Source organism: Taeniopygia guttata, chromosome 1, assembly GCF_048771995.1.
Source record: "Taeniopygia guttata chromosome 1, bTaeGut7.mat, whole genome shotgun sequence".
Taxonomy (NCBI): domain Eukaryota; kingdom Metazoa; phylum Chordata; class Aves; order Passeriformes; family Estrildidae; genus Taeniopygia; species Taeniopygia guttata.
Window position 1 is genome coordinate 65,980,898 of NC_133024.1, and position 21,938 is coordinate 66,002,835.

At 35.6% G+C, this 21,938-nt stretch overlaps 1 protein-coding gene across 5 annotated transcripts in view; it reads right to left on the reverse strand.

Annotated features, from left to right (window-relative positions):
- Nucleotides 1-301: 301 nt before the first annotated feature.
- The window catches only part of PDS5B (PDS5 cohesin associated factor B), a 99,069-nt gene continuing 77,432 nt past the window's right edge, over nt 302-21,938 (reverse strand). For 2 of the 5 annotated variants that reach the window (XM_002195422.6, XM_041716492.2), the window contains exons 25-35: nt 20,223-20,427; nt 16,069-16,183; nt 15,585-15,717; nt 14,638-14,757; nt 14,240-14,302; nt 11,848-11,993; nt 9,674-9,779; nt 7,469-7,911; nt 7,276-7,377; nt 4,247-4,388; nt 3,016-3,421 (exon numbers count right to left, since the gene is read on the reverse strand). In XM_002195422.6, coding sequence (XP_002195458.6) covers nt 3,386-3,421; nt 4,247-4,388; nt 7,276-7,377; nt 7,469-7,911; nt 9,674-9,779; nt 11,848-11,993; nt 14,240-14,302; nt 14,638-14,757; nt 15,585-15,717; nt 16,069-16,183; nt 20,223-20,427 — 1,611 coding nt within the window. In that variant the 3' untranslated portion in view covers nt 3,016-3,385. Of the gene's footprint in view, nt 3,422-4,246; nt 4,389-7,275; nt 7,378-7,468; nt 7,912-9,673; nt 9,780-11,847; nt 11,994-14,239; nt 14,303-14,637; nt 14,758-15,584; nt 15,718-16,068; nt 16,184-20,222; nt 20,428-21,938 lie in introns of all 5 variants that reach the window. The other 3 variants (XM_012569781.5, XM_030274357.4, XM_030274349.4) reach the window with 3 other exon arrangements.

The following is a 21,938-nucleotide window of genomic DNA, read 5'->3' on the forward strand; positions in this document are numbered from 1 at the left end:
TTTGCACTTGTGCAGGATGACTGCATTTCAGAATTAACCCCACAAAGTGATAGGGATAAGTATGAATGATAAGTAAACTTGCAGGATCCAAAACCTACTGGGTGTATTCACAAAAGCAGACTTGGATAATCTGTCAAAACCTACACACGCAAATAAAAGCAGCCAGAAAATGGCAGACACCCCTCTCATGTTTGGTGGTGCCTTTTCTAGACTATCAGATGACAAATGGTATGCCAGAATAATGTATTTAGGATTCAAGACTTAAGTTTTTTGCAAGTTACTCACAAACTGAGCATATTCATTTTTGGTTAAAATGTCTTTAATATTAGTATCTTTTAGTAAACTAATATTTTTGTTCACAGAGACCCAAATGTCAAAATAGCAAGTGTCAAAATATTTGAAAAAGTGTTCAAATTTTTCTAGAAAATAAAGTCAACTGGCAGAGTTAAGTATAGCTAATAGAGGATTCTGATTATCTGAGGTGGAACAGGTATAGTCACAGAAGAACTTCCAAACACTTTCATGTTTCCTTCCTATTAGTGGGTTAGCTAGCCCTAAATACTCAGTATCGCAGTCTGTGACACGTAAAAAACCACCATGCTTCTGGAATCAGTGAAATATTTTTAAATACTAGTATGAAGATTACAATTCCTGTTTAGATTTTGCACATGAACTACAGATCACTGAAAGTTTCCTGTTGCACTGCAGCAAAAAAAGGAAATGTAACAAAGGCTTTATTTGCTGCAAAGTACAGCAAGATACTTTGGTAATCTCACAAAAATGTCATACTGGAACTTGTTACAGTGAGTTCAATTTGATCTTTTAATGTAATACAGTACATTTTTATAAACTTAACATTATCATTGCAGAAGAACATGCTAACTGAATGTTAGCAATTTATCTTTTATACATAATTATAATCTACTGTCGCTACTGTATGCAGATCTCAAAATGTTAGTACATAAAATATTCATTTTCTTTATATGAGATGAGAATGAACTTAGAAGAGGTTTGAATATAAGAACGACATATTTGCTGTGCCTATTTCTCAAGAAATAATGATTTACGCATTATTACCCAAGAAATCAACATTTAAATTGCAAAACTATAGTTTAAATTTACAATAAACATTATGATCAGTAATGGTGCATCAATATGCCATGAAGTTTAACCTAACCATGTTTATGCACATAAAGCCTCAAGAGTCTGCAGCAGTTTCAGCATTACTTTTTCATATTTTTGTATAAAATTGACTTAAAGGTACATCTTCCATAAATGTTTTCAGTGCAATTCTGTCAAAGAGGAAAATACAAAGCTATCTTTCAATCATTTTATACCAGAAAAAAATCCTCAACAACTTGCATTTGCACTGCTGAAGCATAAGTAAGCCAGTTCCATTGTGCCAACTATTTCAAAGTCAATTCACATCAACCATAATTGCCTTTCTAGTCAGCATTTCCCCCATATCTATAGGTATAAATGTTGAAAAGCTGAATACTGGAAGAGGGGAAAAGTTAAGATGAGGCAGAATAATCTAAATATTTATAATACTTCTTCCTAGTGGTACCAAAAAAAAAATGAATAATGAAAAAATTCTAAAGGGTTGCTTGTTTTATTAGTGATCTTACAGTTTGGAAATTGGTGAATTTGTGGTTTAGTATTATCTTTTTCTATAATCTTCACAGACAACCTTGCAACAATAATTTATTTATTGATGGATTATGTGAAAACGTTTCATTATTCAATGAAATAAAATTTTCTTAGGTTAGAAATTTATTTTTCATGTGTTGTCAACTGTAAGGAACCAGAGGGAGAACAGCACCTGAAATTATGATGTGTGCTTGGCTAAGCAGAGTAGAGTAATTTATATATTTTGGTTCAAAGACAGTTTGTAAACTGTTAAACTGTATACAGGATACTGCTCTATGTATTTTGTTTCTTTTGTTGGCTTTTTTTTTTTTGCAGATTACAGCTAAAAAAAAAAACCACAAAAACCCCAAAACAAAACAAAAAACACAAAAAAAAAAAAAACCAAAACCAACACAAACCAACCTCTCTGTATTGTAGCACAGAATAAAAATGGAGCTTCATTCAAATCTTGAATGCTTTGACCGTAATTGACAGCTGGTTATTCAACAAAAAACTTAGCTCTTCATACCAAAAAAAATTGGCTCAAAAAACAAAAACAAAACAGAAAGGTACAATAAACTCTCAATAAAGGGATCTCTCATGAGGCAACCTACCATATACTACTGCTAGAGACGAGTTTCAAAAAAAACATTACATCCCATTTTCAGCACATTTTTCATAAACATGCAACTTCACTATAAAATACAAAACACTTGGCTCTCAAGAACAGCTTTATAAAGACACACTGCATCAATAAAATTTCTCTTTGTGATTAACTTTACATTGTAATAAGAACTGTATTTTCACTAATGTTTATATATCAGATTTCATATTATAATGTAGTAATAATTTGCTCTTTGTGAACATCACGTTCAGAAGGAAATATCTATACACATTAACATACTAGACTATTAAAAACTCAGTTACAGAATTTTATTGATACAGTAGATTAATAAAAACTGATAGGAGAAGATAAAATGGGAAGGGTACTCAGTACATTATTTAATAACACACTTTTAAAATTAAAATATTTTAAATCCTTTTTGAATTATCAATGCCACTACAAGTCCAGAAAAGTCTGGCATCAATACTGAGGTGTAAAACAAAACTTCTTTCAAAATTTGCATCTCTTGTATTATTCTATCCAATATTGTTCAACTGTAAAAGAAAGTAATTTAGCACCTCTCATGATAGGTAGGTGCCTGAAGGTAAACACTAGGTTATATTCATGAAGGAAACAAAGACTTTTTTTTCTTCTTCTTCTTCTCCTTGACAAATAGTGGCACTATTTGTTCAACTGACTTGTTTTTCACAGTTAAATGTCAACAAGAGTACAAATACGAACACTGACAGATATTGCTTGAGATCAATTTTCAACAAACTCTGTTCTTTTTTTAAATCAATCGATCCAATAAACAGTGGGATACTGTCAGTTTAAAGCCGCAGATAAAAGCTATACAAGCACTTTATAAGTCAGAAACATTTAAAAAAGAACTATTTACAGTTTTCTTCTTTAGTTCGTATGTCTACAAAGCCAGCGCACATTACACTTCACAAAAATCCACAGTTAATGATATCAACATGTGTGTGGCTAAAGCTTGTGACCTAGAGACGGCAAATGCAGGGGCAGTAAAATAGGTTTTGTCTTTTCTTCAGCAACCCCATTTGTGCACTAACAGCTTCATTCAGTCTCAAGCTTTACATTAAAAGCATTCTTCAAAGCTTTCACCTGGAAGGTTGGTAACTACATGCTCACTCATCGTCTTTCCCTTTTGGAAGTTCTGCGACGGACCTATTTGGAGAAAAGATATTTTAAATGTTTTTACAGAACAATTTTGAAAAATTCAAGAACAAATACATTTTATAATGGAGAAAATGCTCAGGCTCACTCAATAAAGTTTGAGTACCCATATACAGTGCCATTCATTACTCATTTTGTCACAAGTAGAAGTCTCAGTTAATGGACCTAATTTCATGTGATGTTACTGAGCCTGCATCCTTAATGGAATTCACAACAGTGCAGTTTCCTTTCTCAGAGTTTTCATACCCTCAGATGCTCCAACCATCAGATGTATCCGAAGGGGTGAAGGCATTCTCAGTTTTAGTGTGACTACTAACATTGCCAATGTATTTGTTTGAAAGAAATATAAAAGTGAAATAATTTTAACATATGCTGCTAAGAGGAAGAGATCAGTTTAGGATTCTGTTCCAAGACTCCATGCTTATTTCCCAGTACTATTAATTTTGTGCATCTGTTTTGTATAAAGAAGCTTTATTCATTATTAAAATCTAGATGAGAAGACTGGCAGGAGTCACCTGGAAAATAATTCCTGTTAGATGCTACACAATTCTGCCATATAGAGAAGAAAGACTACACAGGACAGAAACTTCAAGATACTTGACAAAAAGTGATATTTTCTAAGAAATGCAGCTTTTCTAGGAAACTACACTGCAGCTCCACTACACAACAGTGGCAGCTGACAACCACTCCATTCATTTTAAAGGAGGAAGGTTAAGTTCTCAAAAACAGGGAGAAGCCGTTCTAAAAACAGAGGTCATTGTCTGAATATCAATATACATAGCAAACCACAAATAAAAGCTCATGCATTTCTCTTACACTGATTGTGGAAACTTCTTCTTCTTCCATTACTTCTTCCTGGGGAATATCATCACTGACAGGTGAACCACTCTGAAACACGTCCATCTCTTCACTGGATTCATTTTCTTTACTGGCTGCTTGTTTAGAACGCCCCGCACGGCTAAAATAAGAAGAAAAATAAAGATCAGCTTCACAGTACTTGTACATCTACAGTATGTATATGCAAACTGTATCAGCAAACATTCCAGTTCACAAAAACAGCAGCCTTACCGTTACATGTTATATAATGTATAATGCTGCTGTCTTTTACACATGTCTAGTTCATCCATGCACAGAACTGAAGTGAAACTAGGAGGTCGGACAACACCATTTGAGAACAAAATTGTTCCATGATAGAGAGCCAGGAGCACAAAGTTGAACAATTTTGCCTCTATAGATGTAGCAGATTTTTCTCTTCAGTGCTATGATACAGGCCAAAATAGGTTGACACGACACTAACCAGTGAACAGGAAAAGCCAGTCAGAGACTGAATATTGTTTTGTTAGTTTTCTCTTTATTCAATTCCATGAACAGATGTACTCTACTTCTCCAGGACTTCTTACACAACAAATTTGAGTAACTGCAACTATGTTTTTTCAGACCTAGAAAAACCTATATTACTACTCATGAAATTAACACCCTAAACATAAATCTTCCAAGCTATCTTAGGGATAACCAGTGTAACAATACCTTAATCAGGGTAATCAAGAACAATCAGTCAACAATATCTTAAACTGTCTGTGTTGGTTATGGGATTTGTGCCACAACCAGAAAGCACCCATCTGCTTAAAACGAGAATTAGCCAACACCCCTTGCCTTTAAAAAAAAGCCAACTATAGATGTATTCAAAATTCCAGAGCTGCACCCACACTACAGTAGCACAATTCAGAATCAAATCACTGAATCATCCCATTTACTGCAGGTGCAGCCTTGGTGCACCCAAAATTGGTGACGTTTTGGTTGAAATTAAACCGGAAACTCAGTTCCAGGCACACAACAGACACACTTCAATCTCCAGTGGGGGTACAGATCCAAAACAGTCATACTCTGATGCCATCAGATCATGAAAGTGGTAGGAATTTTCAATCCTGAGAACAACTAAAATTCAGACAAAATAAAATCTCTCAATTGCACAGCAATTATAGTATTTTTGAACCAACCAACATGCCATCCCTTAACACAAATTAGCCCAACTCAAGTCTTCCAAGACCAGTAGAAGCAACAGAAAATGAAACGGAAGCAGAAGAATTATTCACAAGCTAGGTTCTTCCTTTCACATATCACAAAAATAAGCCTGTTCACATATGCTAATTGGTAACCCAATTTGCTATCAGAAATAGGTTATACACTACCATCCATAGGATACATTATCACCTCATAAGCAAAGTCCCAAATTCTTATGCCAAATCTATTCCCAGGGAACCCAGAAAGCTTTAAGCACTTGGTATAAATATATTTATCTTATGGTACACAATGCTGGCTCAGTCTGTCAATTTCCTTCAGTGTAAACTGCTGTAGATGAGGGAGAAAGGCTTGACTATAGTGCACTTTGAAGACTGAGAAATAGCTACTGTCTCACCTTTTTCTTGCAGATATGGAAAAAGAACAGTCAAACTGTGGATGGTCTGACAAAACACACAACACAACCCTTTTTTTTTTTTTTTTTATAAAAATCTAGAATAGATCCAACAACTTTGAACCCTGACAGCTGACAACATACATACACATGAATGACAGCTATGCTTGTTACTGATTGTGGGTAGTGATATAGTTTAATGTCAGCTTAAAATGGAGTAAAGAAACATACTAACTTCACCGAGAAAAGTTACTTAAATATTCAGTAAAAGGCATGTTTGACAAACATCACATAGCACATCACCCAGCAATAACTTGGTTTGTCTTCCCTGCATGGCAGTAGCAGTTTCCAACTCTTGTTCTACTGCAAGTGTAGTAGTGACTTCTGGAGTAACCAACCAGTGTTGGTCCTGTGTTTCTGGTTACAGAATAAAGGAGAAGCAGAGGTCTGACCTGAGGCAGGGAAACTGGAAAGGTCAGGATGTTGTGCATGCAATATGCCAGATCATGTGATCCGGAGTGAGGCCAGAATTTGAAATGAGGGTACAAGCTTGTTCGGGCAAGGTTCTCCTGTAGGGAAGATCCCTGGTTTAAGGCAAGTCAGTACACCACACTGCCAGAGGAAGAGCAATGTGATGCAAACTAAGCCCAGAAGCTACAAAGACAACAGAGATATACAACAGTGTCAGACATTAGATGTCCCCAAGTAGAGCCCCAAGGAATTTATACCAGGCTCTAGAAAAGTAAATATTCTCCATGAGCTGCAATTTGATACAAGTAGTCAAATTACCCCTTGTGCACCTCTGCTTACATATATTATCTATACATGTACAGAAAAGGTACAGATACCTGTATTTGCCAACAGCAGGCATAAAAAAATGAAGCTAGCCAATGACAAGTTTACCTTTGTTTAATGAACTTAGTGCAGTTCAGAATTTTCAGAAGCTACTACCCTTCACTGATCACAACACATCTTTTGCACATGAAAATTATTTAAGTGGATAGTAAAAAGGCCACAAATTAGAAAGTGAATATTAAGGAGAATCAGAATAAACTTAATTCTCCACAATTCTGTTTCACCAGAGTAACAATTTGATTCTTCCCCACTATCCAAAACAAACAAGGCCACTTTCCTCTCCTTCAAGTCCTAATAAAGTCCTGTCTTCAAGGCCTTTGTATGCTTTATTGACTTTTCTCCTAAAAAAGCAAAGCTACATACATGCTACCTGAGCACATTAAAATTACTTACAGCTTCTTGCTCTGTTGTGAGATGCCCTAGGAGAAGCAGCTAAGGAAAACATTTTAGAAATAACGATAGCAATTTATTTTCTTAACTGTCAACGACAGCATTCTGAAATATTTTCAGTAAAGGTTTGCTTGGGGATACAGAGGCATTATTTAATTTTCACTAAACACATATTTAGAAGACTTACACTTTTTTTTGTTGTGCTGGTGGTGTTTGTGATGACCTTCCTCGTCTTTTCTGTGGCGTAGACTGTGCTGATTCGACTGTACTAGTTTCAGATGGTTCTGCTCTGTTTTGAGGAAGACCCAAATTGCAAAGCATCAAATTATAACTAATGTCCAAAGATAAAATCCACACAGCTTACAAGAAGATGGACTTACCTCTGCTGTGTTCTTTTTGATGTCCTATTTTGCCTGCCTTTTGGTTTTTGCTCAATGTTTTCAGTTTGCCTTTCTTCCTCCTCCTCCTCCTCCTCCACTGCGGCTGCTGGTGGTTGTTTTTTTTTGCTCCTTTTTGATGACTTTGCCACTGGTTCTTCCTTTGGTGTTGCCCCATTATTTGTTCTGGTAGGGCGTCCTCTTCTCCCTTTCTTTGGTGGACTGTTCTGTTCATCCTCACTTTCTATCACATCTTCTTTTAGCCTTTTTTCCTCTTGCCATTGTGTTTCATCAGCTTCTGATACAACTGCAGGTCTCTTCCTTCCCCGTTGACTACCTCTAAGCTTCTGCTCTTGACCCAGTTTATTCAGGTCATCTATGCTTAGCTTTTCTTCTGAATCTGTGATAGTGGCTTTCTTCCTTCCTCTAGGCTTCTCCATCTCTGACTGAAAAGGCAAGATTGCACCATTAAATTAAAAAATTAAACTGCCACATAAACAGTCACATGTAGAAGCTTCCTCCAACAAGACAGAGTCTTCAAATTATACAAGTTGTCTCAGATTGTTTACCATATTCATTTCAAAAACATTTACAAAAATATAAAACACACACCTACATATAAAATACCAGACAATGGGGAAAGATTATGTGAAAGGTGAGTAGTTAAAACCCTGAAGTATGTAATGCCTTCCTTATTTGTATCTTCTCCTGTGTCCAACACAGTAGGACAGAACATCCATAACTGCATTTCTATCAACAGGAAAATATAAAGACAGAAAATGGGAATTGCCAACTTGTGCCTTCAGCTCTTCTTGTGAGCTGCAAGGTGCTTATGCCTGCCTCCTATGCTGGCACTAGGAAGGCACTAATACAGAAGACAGTGGGCAACCTGACTTTACAACTGTAGAAGAAAGCACAGGAATTAGTGGTAGCTGCCAAGTCACTATCGTCAGAGCTGTACCAACACTTGCTCTGAGCAGCGAAACAACCCACCCAAGCCTTAAAACAAACATTTTGGGTCAGAAGATCATCTCATTCCAACTACCCTGCCATGGGGCAAGGGACACCTTTCACTAGACCAGGTTGCTCAAAACCCCATCCAACCTGGCCCTGAACATCTCCAATGATGGGGCATCCACAACTCATCTGGGCAACACTGCACCAGTGTCCCACAACCCTCACTGTAAACAATCCCTTTCTTACATGCAATCTAAACCTCACCTCTTTCAGTTTAAGACTGCTGCCCCTTGTCCCACTACTCTCAGACTTTAGGGTTTACAGAAGTGGGTTGTTTTTTTTTTTTGACAAGAGATTCCAGATTTTTCTTATTTAGTTATTAACTGGTTTACTTTTCCCACAGTATAAGACAGTTATTTATACATCAAGACAAGCAAAAATTCAGGAATTTTTACTACTCAGTAGCTTATGTCCCAAGCAACCTACTAAAATGCACCAAAATGACATAAGGAGAGAAAAGAGAAATGTCAGAGACAGTAAAAAGAAATAAAACAGCAGTGACATCAGATACGGGACATCTTTAACGCACCCTAAAAAATCCAATTCTAGCAAATCTGATCGTATTACTTTCTCATGCATATCCCAAATACTACAAATTTTGCAGACTGTCAACTGCTATTAAGGCACAAATAAGTGAAACTTACTAGTGGTAAGGGAAATACGTATTATTTTATTTGATCTGATTTTAGAATTACAATACAAATATAATTTTCTTCTGTGGTTTATTTTTCTGTATTTTGATACAGGTATAAATACTGCTTAAGGTAATATTTAGCCTGCTTATACCTTCTTTTACATATTAAAGCACTATGTCTGAGTGAGATGTTTTACATCCTCATTAGGAACCTTTCTTATTAGTGAACTACATATAAATATATCTATATCTATATATATATATATCCATTAGTAAGAATTAGTAAGGACACTACCACTCTCCAAGCCTCTGTAACCTCAGGGACATGATTTTGTGCTGGACTTCACTCTTCCAAGTAAATGGGTGGACCTGATGACGTTTAAATGACTTTTGAAACCTATATAATTCTCTGAGAAACAGAACCTTTTTTTATTTGTATTTTCATATCCAACTCTAAACACATTGTCCAGTAGTTTAAAACACCAGCTCAGTTTCATGTTTCAACATATTTTTTTGAATGATCTCAAATATCATCACATTAATTTTTAACATCTCACCCTTACAAGATCAGAGTCGTCCCTTTTGTCAGTTTTCTTTCCTGGTAAGGGTGAAGTCAGTGTGAATTCTTCATTTTCACTATGGTCCATTTCAGTACTGTCAAGCCTAGGATGAATAAACATATATTTCCTTCATTATTATAATACATTGGGCAATCATTAAAAAAATACTAAGGACAACAATTTTTATTTAAAAAAATCTATTAGTAAACCAAGAACAATTTGGCAGAAGGAGCCTTTCACTGTGGGTACTATAGATATCAGTTATCACAAGCCACATCATCTAAGTCTCAAGACAAATGTTTGGATCAAAACCAAATTCAATTTGCTTTTTTCACTGGGAAAGGTAAGTAGCCTTTTTCAACAGAAGAGTGTGAGTTGCAAGAGATCTGTGTTTGCATACAATTGCCTACACTTTCCTACAGCCATCAAAGATCCCCAGACAGACCAGTCAAAGCATGCATACCTCCCTATGGTGAGGTTTAGGCAATAAAACAGCAATTCAAACTTCCCTCTGATTTTTGCAGCAGCAATTTCATTTTTATTTCAGTTTCTACAAATGTAAGCATGGACAATAATGCCTCCTGCATATGTAAAACATTGAGACCCACAGATAAAAGGCAACGCACAAAAGCCAATACACAAGTAATTTCATTTCATCTGCAGAAGCAAGACTTTTAAATACCAGTGCACGTTTTGTAATGAAAAGAAATATGCTATGTGTGGAAATGAAAAGTGGTATTCAAACACACAAACTCAACTCCCTGGCCTGGGCACTGCATAGTGAGTGAAAGATGTTCTTTCACTCCTACAGATGTACAATCTATATTAACTGGGATGTAATGGGAAGCTTAGGTTTTATACATTCTGTCAAAAAATGCAAATCTGACTGTACATATTCAGACAGACTAAACTGGAAATATTGTGCATCCTGAATCCTTCCCATCTCTTCATCTTTGGTATCATCACTCAAAACACTAATCCCTTAAACTTAAGTGAACTGGAGAGATTGTGAAGATGATAGAACATGTTAGACTGTGTGTGCAGCATTTTTTAAAATCTGATCTCAGATTCATTTTGCTGGATATAGAGAAGAATCTGGAGTCCACCTGTCATTAGTCAGTAATACAGTGCAGCATGTGAACCTGAATGACTTGTAAGAAATAAGCTTTTCTGCAGACTTTCTAATAGAGAAATATTTCTTGTAAAATACTTCACTACATTTAAAACTACTATTATATATTGAATAGTCACAGAAGTACCAAATGAGAAGTCTTAAATCCAAACATAACATTTCCTAATAGTCTTGAAAGAATGTGAAACAGTAGAAAGAATACAAATAGTGGAGGCCATACAACCACTCACTATCTGTGGGAAAAAAAATAGTGATAGTGTGACTTTCAGTTAAAAGAAAAAAATGAACATAAGATACATAAACTGATGAATAACCTACAAAACTGACACCAAAAAAAAAAGCTATCATTTTAAAGATAGATAACTAGAAGATGATTTAAGTAGCATTAACAGTGCACTCAACTTTTCATCACAAAACTAACCTAAAATCCAAAAATATTTGTCTGCAAAGTCTAGCAAAGACTCGAGGAGGAAGTCATGCAGGACCACTACAATGGTGTACCAGTTGTCCCTGGGTGGGATGTGCTTGTAGCATTACAGTCAAGTTCTCAGGGACTGCAGCTGTGTGTATACACACACACACATATACACATGTACATATTTATGTGTCAGGGGGATATATCTATCTACCTAAAATACACTCCACATACCCCAACCCTGCCCTCAAAAAATTTAAAACATATGAGGCTTTCCTTTTCTCCTTCAGCTAATTCTGGATGTAATTTGATTCTGGGACTTTTTTGTTTTTGTTGGTATTGGGTGGAGTTTTTTTGTGGTGTTTGTTTTGTTTTTCGTTCTTGCTTGTTTTTGGAGGTTTTCATTTGTTTTCCGTTGTTTTGGTTTTGGATTTTTTAAAAAAAAATCTATTTCTGGAGTTAGAAAGCCATATTCATGATTTAAGTTATACCAATGTGGTACTGTAACTTTACTTCAATGTAGGATAAAAGAATTCTGTCTTTTACTTAGAAAACCTAATAGAAGTATTCACAGTTTCCATTACAAATATTTGAAATATCAAAGATCCTTTGTTGTCTACCAACCTCCCTTTGATCCTTCCCGGAGAGCTTGGATTTGAACTGCTGCTGGCATTGCTTACAGTTTCCATTCGTGAAGATTTGGATTGAGACTGCTTGCCTGCTGACGAAAGAGGCTTATTAACTGCTCCAAGAACATTGGCTGCTTTGGGCTGAAACCAAAAATATATTTCCTTTATTTTAAGCTACACATTCAGATATTGTTAACATGTACTATGCTTAAAATATTCACAGATTTCACTTTCTGCAATCATTATCTTAATTTTAACACAAAGTGATGAACTTATTCATATGAAGGCTACAACAGACACCAGAAAGAAGCTGAAGAAGTTGCAATCAAATAATTAGCTGCCACCAAAGCTGGTATTCTTCTCTCTAACCTTATATTCTGTCCTCTTCCCATTGGTAGTGTGTGTGCTCACCAGACCATGCAGTCAGGCACTGCATCACTTTCTGTGCCATTTGCTTTCTGCTGATTTATCTACCCGAACCAGCTCCCCATCTGCATCAGAATAGCACCTGGCCCAGTGAAGCACAAATAGCAGCACAACGGCCTTTTCTGCAAAGGAGACATTACTGGCAACCACATTAGTTTCAACTGGGAATAAATGAGAATCTCAAAAAAGCCAAATACTGTGGAGAAAATTCTGATATTTTTTGCACAGATTTTAAAATGCTAGGCTTTTAATAAATGCCACAATTTCCAGACACTGGTGAGCTTCAGGTTATGAATTTAACTGTATTATCTTTCAGACCTGCCAAACGCCTCCAGCTCATAACTTTTGAGAGACTTGAAAGAGTTCAATTACTCCTAAAGAGAATGCCAAACACCCATGTACAAAATTTTTGAAGACCATTCCCTGCATTTCTCATTATCGATCTTCTCCTTGAATATTAGATTCTAGCTATGTCTGCAGTTAGTGACAGCTACAAAAAGTTCAACATGCACATCATATCAACCTTGGGTGTTTCTTTTTTCAGAGCTATGGACCATGGAAGTTCTGCTTATACTGTTATAGCCAGAGGGAATTTTGCATTTACAAAGACTCATTCTGCACTGAGCACAAAAAAAAAAAAAAAAAAAAAAAAAAAGCATATGCCTTCCAAAAATAAACCTTGGAGAACTAAATCCAGCTTAACAATTTACATCTATTAGTTTAGAACGAAATGTTAATCATTGTATGCTGAAGGAGCTCAAAAGCAAAGAGATTTTCAAATTCACAGTGAACTGGACTTCCCGCTGAGGAGGGACTAAGAGGGCCTGCACAAAGCACTCCTCCCTTTCACAGAATCTACGCTCAAAGCCTTCCTGCCCTCAGTGTTATCTACTTACATCCACTCCACTAACATTCACTAAAGCCAGTCTTCCACTCATAAAAATAAGACTCCCCAGACAACTTTCATTTTGTGGTCCTCTCATGATGGTGAAGAAACTGAAAATTTTGGCGGTCAAATACACCTCTCCAGCTTGTTACAAAGTTTCAAAACAACACAAGAAGAGCTAGAGTGCCTAGAATTTCTAGGCAGTAGAAATTTAAAATAATATAAAAATTGACAGAGGATTCAAAAACATTTTAATTATGATCTATTCCAATCCATAAACGCTGACTTTGAATTTCTCAAAGAGAAATCTGCTTCTTTTCCTAGCTTGCACTCCTCCTTTATTATTAAGTTACTAGCTGACAGCTCATGCTTCATTAGCAAAGTTAAGGGTAATGAAGATTTCTTTGTTTCACAACATAACAGATTAATGTTCTTTGCCATCTAGAACAGGATGCATTAATCCAGATGAAAACCATGGTTTGTCACTTCCTTTACCAGACATTAATTTTATCCTAAAGAGTACTTGGGTTTAGTTTTAGTGAAGAAAAAACACTGCCATTCAATAGAATGCATATTCTGAAGGAACAAATTAACAAAACTATAGAACAGTCAGTTATCTTGTAAGGTACTGTAAAATTGAATTCAGCTTTGCCAAAGATTAATGATGTGATTTTTAAAATTATTTCTGCTAGAGTTTTCCATAGCTGCCACTTTGTATGCAACACTGTAGTCTTCTGCAGTCTGAAAAGGTTAACCATTTTGTAAACTTGACAAATACTATGGGTTATATTGGAGTGGTTTTGGATCCTCTCCTTCTAAAGGCAACAGGCTTTGCCTATTGTTGCCACCACCCAGTACAGACAGCAGCAGGTTTCCTTTCACCCATCTCTTTCTCTATACCTAGAAACAATCTTAAACATAGTTTAAGATTTCATTACTTACATGCTAGTTTTCTTTAAAAAACAAAACAACAACCAAAAAACCCACAAATAAGCAAACAAAACCATCACTCCAAAAACAAAGACAAACCAGAACACAAACACAGCATCAAACCTCAACTCCCCAGCATGCCTACCTTTCCAGGTGTGAAAAAAGACTTCATTTCTGGAGGAAGATAATTTTTTGTGTTACTGAAATTCTGTAAAAAAAGGGGGTGGGGGCAATTATAGCAAAAATCAGTGAACAAGAGATAAATATAGATACATTCTAGAGATTGCAGTGAAAGATTTTATTTACATCATTTATGCTTTTGAATTTTTAAACTACATCAGTAATATGGGAGATGGGGGAAGAGAAATTGGTGTGCACACGTATATATATTTATGACAACATATCCAGACATGCATTTTCAACTACAATGTAAGAGCAGGAAGTCTGAAGTTACAAGAAATATGTAAGAAAAACAACCATGAATTACAACTAATAAATATTTAAACAGACTTATCTCAAGAAAAATTAAATGCCAAAATATACCTTGTCAGGTTGAGTAAAATATCTGGCTGGAAGTACAGGGTCTTTAGGGGATTCCAAACTGTATGTTGTACTCTTTGACATAATGATATTCATTGCTACATCACAGACTGTATATAGTTTCTGTAAATAATAAAATTTAAAAAACAGTTCATTGAAAATCTCGACAAAAGACAGTGTATCTTCCGTGTACTGGACCACAAGAAATCACAGTTTAAAATCAATCACCTTAAACATTTAACACTAGACTGCATCTTAAACAGTGTCTCAGGATACTGAAATAAAGATGGTAAAAGCAAAAGTATTGCAAGTCTAACAGTTGAAGACAGATGGTTTTCATGGTCTTTCTGCACTTAAGAGTAGTGTTTGCCATACAACAAGTTTCTAAGACAAAGTTAATCAAATGAGCAAACACATCCCACCCATCCACTACCCAAAACACATTTCTGTGGGAAAAGCAGAGAAGGGACATATCTGGATATGATGTGATGCTAAAAACAAACAAACAAAACAAAACACAAACAAACAAACAAAAGTTTGATACATACACTACACAATACCAGAGATTTCGAATGTATTTTTTTCCTCTATTAAATTTACTCTTGCACTTCACAAATTAAATATTAAAAAGCACTTAATTGGATGATTTAAACAGTAAATTTTATAGTTTCTATGTCTCTGAAGTTAGTGTTTAGTAATCTTACTGAGATAGAAACAGAAGAACTGAAAACTATTATGATTCCCTTGCAAATGTGAAAGAATTACTGAAGCATAGGAAAATAACTGCCATCTAAACTAAAATAAATATAATCATTGCAGTACATAAAATATCTTTTATACATACAATTCTATTGAAAGACATTTTGAAGTTGGTGTATAAGACAAAAGCAACTCCTTTACATTAGCTGGCCAGAATTAAATGCAATTTCCAATCAAAAAGTATCACCTACTTCATTCATTTTTTGATCATCTGGTCCTTGAGCATCCTTAGTCTGTTTGATATTTTCTACCATTTTTCTGATAAAGGCATGACTGTTGTTTTCATTTTTAGCCATTAATATTTCCAGTATGAACCACAGGCATCTACAGGAGAAATACAGTATCTCACATGAACCAAAGTACAAAAGAAATTCCTTTAAAAAGCACAATTGAGAACATGATTAAGTCCAGCCTTTACTAGTATTATGAATTTGAACCAGTCTAACTCTGAGAAAACAGTTCTTTTGGAATAATGAAATTAAGATCAGCAGAAGGTGAAGGGTTCGTTTATAAAGTATCACACAGCACTAAAAAAGTACCTATAGGATTTCTCTCAATATTTTACAGAAGTAACTGGCATCATTATGCACACTGGACTGTGTAACAGGGTACCACAATGAATTAAAAGTCCACTTAGAATAAAGTTAGAAATAACATTATTAAAAGTGGTCTTACTCTTTAATGTCCTTGAGTTGTTCAATGTCCTGGACTTTTACATAATCTGGGTCATGAGCTAGAAGATGGATAGTATAAGGAACAACATACTCTGGTAGAAGTGACAACAGTTTCTCTGAAAAGCAGAAGAAAGATACATCAGAAAAACTACATACCAAGAAGTATGCTTTTCTACCAAAGAGGAGAGGGCAAATTTTGAGGTCAGTATACATTAAGGTATAAACACATGCGGGCCTATCATTTCTCTACAATATTTAATTTCATGGGTGATGTGCACATGTTTCATGCATGCAACAATTAAGATTTTAAGTATCTCTTGCTCAGGGCTGCTTGTTTTCTAGCTACCTAGAGATACAGTTCCAGTTACCTCCTACTCCCAATCCTTTCCTCAGTTCAAAGCCTGTATTCTGAAGGACTTTGAAAAACAGACGTGAGGATGGATCACAAAATCCACATTGACTGCAAGATGTAAGACCAGCACAACTGCAGGATAAGCTACTACTATTTCTTTGGACACTGCAGTGTACAGTCTTGCTGTCAAGAGAACAAACGCTTTCTGCAGGGATTTTGCAGTCAAATTGCCACAATATCTGTTTCCAGAGGAGTGGCAGGTCACATGAAAGCTGTAACAAAGTAGTAGTGCACTGAGTTTGAAAGGCTCAATCCCACCTAAACAGAGCAGCACAACTCAACTGGGACACTCAAAGCTTTCAAAATATTTTCTAGCATTCTCTGAGACTTTCAGAATCCTAAGCAGGACTGCAAGAAAGTCTTTTCTCCATTCTGAAGGCCTATCTCCCCTGGGGATTCCAGAAGTAAGGGTTCTTGCCAATGGCCGCCTCAGAGTTACAATCACAAAATACACTTTCTGTAAGGTAACAAACTCCCTGACCCAACCAACACCATGCAGCATGAACAACAACAGATGGCCAAGTTGTATGCCAAAAGTAAAACAACCATTTTTCAACAAACATCCCTACTTCTTCCTTTTGCCTGATGCCTGAGTGAAGCCGGAGGACACACAGCATACCTAACTTACTAAACCTGTACCCTGTGCAACAGGCAAGACAATGGTCAAAAGAAGGTGTCCTGGTATTCCATGTATGGCACAAGCATCTGATCTTTAGTGCTCATGGCAAATGCAGTATCACAGTGTTGACATGACTTGTGAAGGGAAGAGGGAAATCCCCAGCTCTGCTTTTGGAAAGTCACATTTTGCCATAGTAAATGCATGACCAAGTCCGGAAAATCTTCTTTCAGTAAACTTTTATCTATACCATATTCAGTTATGAATAAGTCCAAACATCTGTAAATCATTATATACATTAATATTATTTGAAAACTATTTAAAAATACATTAGAACACTAACAGTTTTACCTCAAATATATGTAGTCATATGAGACGTGCTTGACAAATACTGTGCACATCAAACAAAATACACCATTATTGCAGATTTTACAAAACTAACGAATTAATTGCCATGCATACATCAAGTCTTAACCTATCCATTTCTTAGAGATCTGTATAAATAGGGGTAATGCACAGTCTACATAAAATATATGTAATATATAAAACCACTCAATGTCTTTCTATTTAAAGCCATATTCATGTAATTGAAATCCACTGTATTTTGCAAAGCAGTTTTTAGTGTGTTTCAATTGACACTGCACTATTAACTTTAAAAACATCCTTTACTTCTTTTCAAGCACTGTCCTGCATTTTAGCCAGCAGGTGTTCACATTAGTAAATAAAAAAATAACGATGGCAGGGAAGGAAAAGAACATAATTACAACTTCAGAGCACGAGCAAAATTGTCTTGCCTTAGATATGCCCCAGACAAACCAACCCACTATTATTTGTACTAATTAGCAACTTCAATAGAATGCTAATCAAGAACTCATAAACTCAGTTTTTCAGTAACTTCCTGCCTTGGACAATTTCTCATATAACTATAGCAATAATTCCAACTGGGTCTGGAAAACAAAATGAACTAGTTCCAGACAAAACAGGGAAAGAAAAAATATTGATACACATTATATTCAACCCTGTCATGACAAAAACAGCAGGGAAAAAAACAGAACTTTTATCTCTAAAAGAAGACTATCTGAAAGATAGGGTGGGTTTCCTACCAGCACTTACAACAACAATGTGCCAAAACCCTTCACAAGAGTCCTTTATGAGCTTTTAGGAAGAATACTCATTAAAAAAATTAATCATTATTCTTGTAATTTTTCTGCTTACTGACTTTCAAGGAAAAGCCCATCGTGAGAACATAAAAATTCCTATGCAAGACATGCCTCTACCCAGATGAAACTAGTAAAAGATACACAATCAAAATAAGTCTCTTCTTGGGTGGCTTCCACTTTGAATAGAATTTAGAGAATTTAAGAGGGCTGAGAATAATTCCTGCCAGCCTATAAAAGGCCAGTGTGGAAGAAAGGCATTTTACTGTTTGGTACCAGTCCTTAGAAAGTCTTCCTCAGGCAGGGTAAACAGAAATTTATCCTTTTTAACAAAAGTTGAAATCCTCCCAAAAAATCCAACAGATATCCTCCTCACCCATATGAGGTTTTCAAGACAAAACATATCACAAAATCACACATTTATAGATTCAGACACATAGCTGGAATAATCACAGATGCAGATTTCCAAAGGAGGTACTGCCATCATCACCACTCTCAGTTAATGCATTGTCAACAGGAAGAATGGCAGAGGGAGACACACTTAAATATTGTGTTATTTCCAGAAATTAGCTTTGGCAGAACTGCTGCAATATGGATATTTTAGGATACAAAGAGTTCAATACATTTTATTTGCTGAAAGCTCAGACTGGATGGCATGAAGTTAGGATTGTAATCCTCAAAAACTCCTGCAATCTGTATTTAATCCAGATTCCTCATGTGTTACAGCATATGTCAAATCAAAGGCATCATGCAATTATTTCAGCAAGAAAATAATTTATCAGGTGCAATTGGAAGTCCTATTGGATAAAGAAAATAACACACACTTAGATCCCTCTTAATTTCTTCCACAGATTTTTTGATAGTAACTTTGCAGTATCTATTTCAAACACATAATTTTTATGCTTCCTGTCTACATAATGAAAAAGAGGTTTCAACTTTCAAGAAGGATAGTCTTAAAATTACTTAGAAGTGTTTGTTCAATTTATTTTTTCTTTCTTACATGTTATTGAGTAGGAGAAAAGTACCACTTTTTTCTTTAACTCTAATTAATGATACACAAAAAGATTTGTCAGCAGACTTATTCTCTGATCAGCGTCTAAGGGGACTGAGAAAGACTGACTGACATAACTAACAAAAAGTGATTCATAAACACAGAAGGAAGTCAGTTATCTGACAGCACCTCTGAGATCAAATTCACTAAACAGGTCTGGTTTAGGCTAAAAGGATAAAAAAATCCCCTTCATTTCACAAAGGTCAAACCATCAGTAATCTTTCAAAGAAATAAAACTTTTAAAACCTCTCATTCAAAAATGCTACAGCTCTTCACAAAGGTCTACTTTTTCCTATGACCCTGTACCAGCATTAGAATACTGTGTAGCTTTAAGTCAAAAGGACTGATTTAATAAAAGAAAAAGAGCTGACATGAGTCCATAATAACTTCCAAAGCATTCTCATGATCAGACCACTGGCACTAAAAAAGAATTGCACAAACTCATCCTGAAGTGCCAACAAATACAGCCCTTTGCAGGAATAACACAAGATGCTACTCAATACAGCAGTGCAAGGACGGTCTATTTAGTACAGCACTTATGTATTAAAGTTACTTATTAGTAATTGCTGAAGTAAAATTAATCATTGTCACTTCACTTAGAACATTATTAACATTATTAAGTTCAAATAGTACACATAATTGCCTTGGAAAATTACTTCACTTCCAATATATTTAGGCATAAGCATTTGCACAGTTTTTAACAGAACTCTCAGACTTCAGCAGTGCCTGTTAAAAAAAAATCAAAATAAAATTTGGACAAAAGAAAACCAAAAAAATTTTCACTTTTCATTAGATACCTCCAAATCAAATTTACAGTCGTTCTGTGTATAAAAACAGACAACTATCAATGTTTTCAGTCAACTCACATTTATGTTTCAACTACAGCACTTGTAGCAAAAAGTGACTTCTATTCTCTTACCACTAACTGCTGCATGTTGCTTCAGATATTCCCTTCTGACATTTATGTTCTTCACAAGGCACTGTCTAGCGTGAGCTCTTCTCTCTTTCACGGGATCTTTTGCACACAGTGCACAAATAGCCATATATTCTAGTGGCAGCCGTAGTCTAGAAAGGCCTTTGTGAAGTTTCTGAGCAAATATTTGTCTCACTTGGTAACATTCATCCTATTAAAAAAAAAAAAAAAAAAAGGCAAACCAAAAAAAGATAACAGTAAACTTTTCTTAAAACAATATAAACTGTAAAATAAATCATGGAAGCTCAGGTAAATATGCTAAAATCAATCAGACCCTGAAGCCACTGAAAGATAGGAATTGCAAGAATTTTTTTTTAAATGCCAATTCAGAGCAATTTAATTGAATTAATCAGCTGAAGCTTCCTTTAAGCTCGGAAGAAGAGCTAACGTTCAAAAATTGTGCAGGAAGATATCACACTCGGGACCCAAGGCCTAATTTAGCATAGTACTAAAGCATGGAGTCACTGAAATTGTTTACAGTTGAGTGACTTGCTTTGTAAAGCCAAAGATCTGCACAAAAACATTTTAGCCACCAGTAACCACCACCTTGTTGATTTTGCTGCTATGATATCACACATTCTCATCAAGACGTTAATATTAAAAATGGAATAAAATTCAACATGATAACCAGATAAGGTGAAACACTGAAGAGAGTAACAAGCATTTCCATTATGCTGTGGAAACCTATGCACTACAACTGACCATGGTAGAGAATTATCTGTGTTTAACAGCTGCCAAACAACACGAAGTAAAACAATACGAAGGCAGCAATTGTAGTTCTACAGCTTATTAAGCAATGTGTTCCCAGAAAAGGCATGAACTTAAATTTTTTTTTGTATGAAAATAACCTACATATACCATTTAATACATGACAAACCATTTCCTAACACAAGACAAGGAAGCTTAACAGAAACACATGCAGAAAAGACTTTGAAGAAAACATGCATAAAAGCTTAAGGCAAACAAGGTCACCAAAATAGCTTGGTACATTTAACCTGCTAAAAAAGGTCAGGAGGAAAGATTTATCTCTAAATACAAAGAAAAAATGTTAACAGGAGTAAGCAGCTATTTTAGTCAAATGACAGCTTTGAAGTCAGAAAGGATTGAAGAAGGTTTCCAGCTATCAGTCAACTGAGGTAGAGTCAAAACCTAGCCACTAGAAACACAGGCTCTGCTAAATTTGCAAATAGCATCAAAAGAGATCATGTATTAGATAAAACAATCTTCCCACTGCCTCCATCAAAAATGAAATTCAGAAGAAACTTTTTTCAGTGAAGTCCCATTTTCTCCTTTCTGTGCTTCAAGCAATATTCCCTGTCTATGGACTGATACCCTGAAACACCTGCTATAGCCAGAGCTGAAGTAACCCAAGCCCACAAACCCAAACCATGAGATCTGCTCATCATCTCTTGTCTCCTTACAGCAAATCCACCCCCACAGGAGGCTAAGATAGACCCCTCTTTTCCTCCTCAGTATCACCTAAGTCTAAAGCCTTTAGGAAGCTCAGAAGAGACAGATGCCTAGCTGCTGTTGCAGCAGGGAAACATCTTTGTCTCAGAGGACAAGGGAGATACAGTTGGTTGCTACTGATGGTATTGTGTGGCCAACTGGAATGACTATAATTTCTTTATCTTTTAATATTGGGAATAACCTTAAATTGAC